The sequence below is a fragment of the Mus pahari genome, chromosome 4 (genome assembly GCF_900095145.1).
Source record: "Mus pahari chromosome 4, PAHARI_EIJ_v1.1, whole genome shotgun sequence".
Lineage (NCBI taxonomy): Eukaryota > Metazoa > Chordata > Mammalia > Rodentia > Muridae > Mus > Mus pahari.
In genome coordinates, this window is record NC_034593.1 from 84,794,450 (window position 1) to 84,798,528 (window position 4,079).

The window sequence follows — 4,079 nt, forward strand, 5'->3', positions numbered from 1 at the left end:
GGGAGTGAGGAGGGGGGGTGTGGAGGGGGGAGGTTTTTGTTGAGGAGAGCGCGGCCGGAGAGCAGAGCTCCGGGACCCAGGTGACCGGGAAAGCAGGCAGCCCTAGTGTCGGGAGTAGCCGGCAGCAGCCCAGGCCGGGGAACCATACAGGGTGGGGTGGGAGGGGGGTCGAGGGAGAACCTGAAGGGGGCAGGGCAGAAGGGACCCCCGGAGCCCTGCCGCCATCAGAGATCAAGCATTTGGCATCAGGGATCTTCGGACCCAGCAGAAGGATCAGCCACAAGAGAGGTGTCCTCCCTAGGAAGCCAACGAGAGAGTCACCTGCCCCACATCAGGAGCAGGGACCCCCTCATGACGCTGCTGGCAACCATAGCAGCCCCTTAGCCCCTCAGCCTCCTTCCTAACGCCCTCTTCTGACTTTTACCCCATCTCCTTTGGCATCTGTGCCTTTGCTCCCGCCCTCTGAGCGCCAGCGTTCCAGCTACCACCCAAACGCCCCAGGGCTTGGCCACCCTGACCCTCATCCTGGGATATTTGCCAGATCTCTGGGAGGGAGATCCTTTGCTTGAGCTATGCCCCCTGGTGGCCTGACACTGTCTGCCTAGACCCCTGACCCCTAGCCCTCAACTCCCCAGGCCTCCTTTGTGTGAAGAGCCCTCCTCTGCTCAGCAGTGTGGTTGGGGGCCAAAGGGAAAGCCGGCCCTGCTGGGCCCCTGGGCCCTACCACCTGCCTCCTGGTTGGGCAGCTTCCCTTGTCTTTGGTCCTCTCCCTGCTCCCCCGGCCCCTCCTCCCGGGCCGCCCCAATGAAGGAGCCGGATGCCATCAAGCTGTTTGTGGGGCAGATCCCGAGGCACCTGGAGGAAAAGGACCTGAAGCCTATCTTCGAGCAGTTTGGTCGGATCTTCGAGCTGACTGTCATCAAGGACAAGTACACCGGGCTGCACAAGGGTGAGGGGTCAGGCCAGGCTGGAGAGGAGGCACTGAGTGGCCTGCGAGGCAAGAAGGATGGAGGAGGCTGGGGGGATGGAGTGGCTGGAAAGGGCTGATTTGGAAGCAGAGTTCAAGGGCTGGAGGACTGGATAAAAGAGCTAACTAAGTGAGAACTCAGCTGAGAGACAGGGACCATAAGGTGAAAAACTAAGGGGGAACTGCACGAGATGGAGGAGGGCGTTGGTGGCATGGGATGAAAAGAAGGATTCGAAGGACAAGTTTTAGGAGATGATCAAGATTGACAATGTGAGAAGCCCCAGATAATGTTGGGATGGCTGGTCGGGTGTGTTTAACCTAGAAAGAGTGGCCACAGTCAAGCCAGGGCAACCCAGGACTAAGGTGAAGGAGCCTGGGAGAGGGGCATGAACAAGAGAGACTGGTCTTAGAAAGTTATTAGGAAGAGGTTCCTGAGGTCTCTCCAAGCGCTGTGCTGCTAAGCAGGGCTGGCCTGGATCAGCACTTGGAGAGCTCCAAGCTCCGGCGACCCAGGGCCACGCGACTTCCTGAAAGCTTTGGGTCCCGGAAAAAGCACTTCCGGCTGTCGCTTCCTTCTCCGCGTACTCTGCGCACTCTGTCTCTGGTGGAGTCTGGGAGATTCGAGAAGTAGGGAAAACGGAAAAGAGGGTGATGATGGTCAAGGTGGGGGAGAGAAGGTGAAGGAGAAAAGGGGAAAGAGAGCGAGCCAGAGCGCGCGCACAATACTACCTGTTTGGAGATCACAGCTCTTCCTGTCCCCAATCCCATCTCTCAATAGCAAATGCTCTCCCATGTCCCTCTCCTCCAGGTCTCTGACCCAGAGACAGGGTATAATTTTTAAACCTCTGGATAAATGCCTCCTCCCTCCCCAGCCAAGCAGGCAGAGATGTCCAGAAGGGGAAAATCCCTCCTCTGGGTCCTTGGTCTGGCAGGGAAGCCCCTTAGGAAGGGGAAATGAGGACTCACCTGACACCGTCTCTCTGCCTGTGTCCTCAGGATGTGCTTTCCTGACGTACTGTGCTCGCGATTCAGCCCTGAAGGCTCAGAGTGCCCTGCACGAGCAGAAGACTCTCCCAGGGGTGAGTTCTATGCTTTGCAGGGACCGCGCCCCCCCCCCCCCCGAGAACAGCCTGAGGAGTTGCTGTCGACCCACCGCCCTCCTAGGACACCGAGCTATTTTCCACCTCTTCATCACTGGGAAGTCCCTGTAGCGTCCCTTCCCCTCTGTAGAGGTGTGAAACCAGAATGATTGGTGGAGTGAGCCGTGACCTTTTCTGAGGAGCACATGCAGCTCCTCCCCCACGCCCCAGTGTGTGTCCCCAGGCCATGCAAGAGGGAGGACTTAGCTGTATGGGAGGAAGGTAGAGTAGAAGGGACACCTGTGTCAGATGGAGCACGAGGCACCCAGGCGCTCTTTTGTGGTGCTAAGACAGGCTGGGTGGCTGAGATGGGGGAGGGGCGCTGCTGCCCTGAGAACAGGCAGCTGGGCCTGCTGGGCTGTTCTGGGCTGTTCTGGGCTGCTCTCTGAGATCCCACAGGCTCCCCGGCCTGACTCCCAGGAAACACTCCAAAACAGGGCCGCAGGGCATCAAAGTAGAGAAGGCCTGGGGTGGACATGAGTTTGGGGACAGCAAACAAGGGCCGACACCATCATGGAAGATCAGGCTTGACCCTACCAGGTGTGCCTGGGGGGTAGAGGTGGCTCTGAAGTGGCTTCCCTTCTGCAAAGTGACTTTTTTCCTTCTTCTGAGACAGCCTTGTACAGCCTGGGTTGGTAACTGAGAACAGACATCAAGAAGCCTCGGGGTCCTTTTGGCCACTTATCTGCTGCTGTTTAATCTCAGACCGAGTCCCAGAGCTGTCCTAGTGTCTGCTTCCTCCCCACATGGGACACAGAGTGGTACTGACCACTCATCCTCCTGAGATGAAACAGACAAATCAGATGGGGTGGCGCTATGGGAAATAGAACTACTTATACTGCCCCAACTTCAGACTCTCTTGAGGTCTCCCTCTAGCCCACCCCAACCATCTTATTCCAACCAACAGGAACAGCCATTGCCCAGAGTGGAGGGCAGGGGCATGGGTGTGGACGGGCACAGGGGTCTAGAGTAAGCATGCACACATGCGTGTGGGCACCTGTCAGGCCAGGTTAGGGATAAATGCGAGCTGCTGAGTCCCAGCTCCCTCCTTTTCCTCTCTAGAGGGCCCTCACAAATCAGGTTTTTTTTTTTTTTTAACCTCCGTTGCTGTAGGTTTTCTGTTCATTTCAGAACTCCTACAGGAACTGGAGAATCAGGGGAAGGAGCCCAAAAGAGGCCAGAGTAGGGACTTGGCAGTGTAGCAGTGGGCAGGGGCCCCAAAAGCACAGTACCAGCTAGGCACATCTCCCCTGCTCCGAGCTGCCCATGAAGCTCAGGTAAAGCTGTCCCAAGAAGCCAGTGGGCTGGACACAGGAGCCAGGAAAGGCTCCCTGGTAAGAATGGCTCTGTCACTCTGCTCCAGACTTCCCAAGTGACACTAAGTTCCCACAATGGCCTTTGTCACAGGGACAGAATCCAGGGGGACTGATAAAGTTTCTATTAGGAAAGGACAGTGCCATTCTCCTAGCGGGAGTCCCACACCAAGGGGTTGAGAGAGTCAGGTCAGCTAAGGGGAGAGATACCCTATAATCAAAGTTTGCCTTTGTACCCTACCAGGTGGCCCTCAGGTGTGTGTGTGTGTGTGTGTGTGTGTGTGTGTGTGTGTGTGTTGAGGGTATGTGTATCTGTGTGTATGTGTGTGTGTATAGGGTGTGTGTGTGTGTTGAGTGTGTGTGTGTGTTGAGGGTGTGTGTGTTGAGAGTGTGTGTGTGTGTTGAGTGTGTGTGTGTGTTGAGTGTGTGTGTGTGTTGAGGGTGTGTGTGTATATAGGGTGTGTGTGTGTTGAGGGTGTGTGTTGAGTGTGTGTGTGTGTATATAGGGTGTGTGTGTGTGTTGAGGGTGTGTGTATCTGTGTATATATAGGGGGTGTGTGTGTATAGGGTGTGTGTGTGTATATAGGGTGTGTGTGTGTTGAGGGTGTGTGTGTGTGTTGAGGGTGTGTGTGTGTGTTGAGGGTGTGTGTGTGTGTGTGT

General features: G+C 56.2%; 1 protein-coding gene across 11 annotated transcripts in view; it reads left to right on the forward strand.

Annotated features, from left to right (window-relative positions):
• Window positions 1-4,079, forward strand: part of Celf3 (CUGBP Elav-like family member 3) — a 15,115-nt gene continuing 11,036 nt past the window's right edge. For 4 of the 11 annotated variants that reach the window (XR_003843684.1, XM_029537301.1, XM_029537300.1 and 1 more), the window contains exons 1-2: window positions 174-949; window positions 1,964-2,046. Coding sequence is in view for 6 of the 11 variants with exons in the window: in XM_029537301.1 (XP_029393161.1) it covers window positions 805-949; window positions 1,964-2,046 (228 nt within the window). In the remaining 5 variants the exon portion in view is untranslated. Of the gene's footprint in view, window positions 81-166; window positions 950-1,963; window positions 2,047-4,079 lie in introns of those variants that run through there. The other 7 variants (XM_029537303.1, XM_029537306.1, XM_021195584.1 and 4 more) reach the window with 3 other exon arrangements.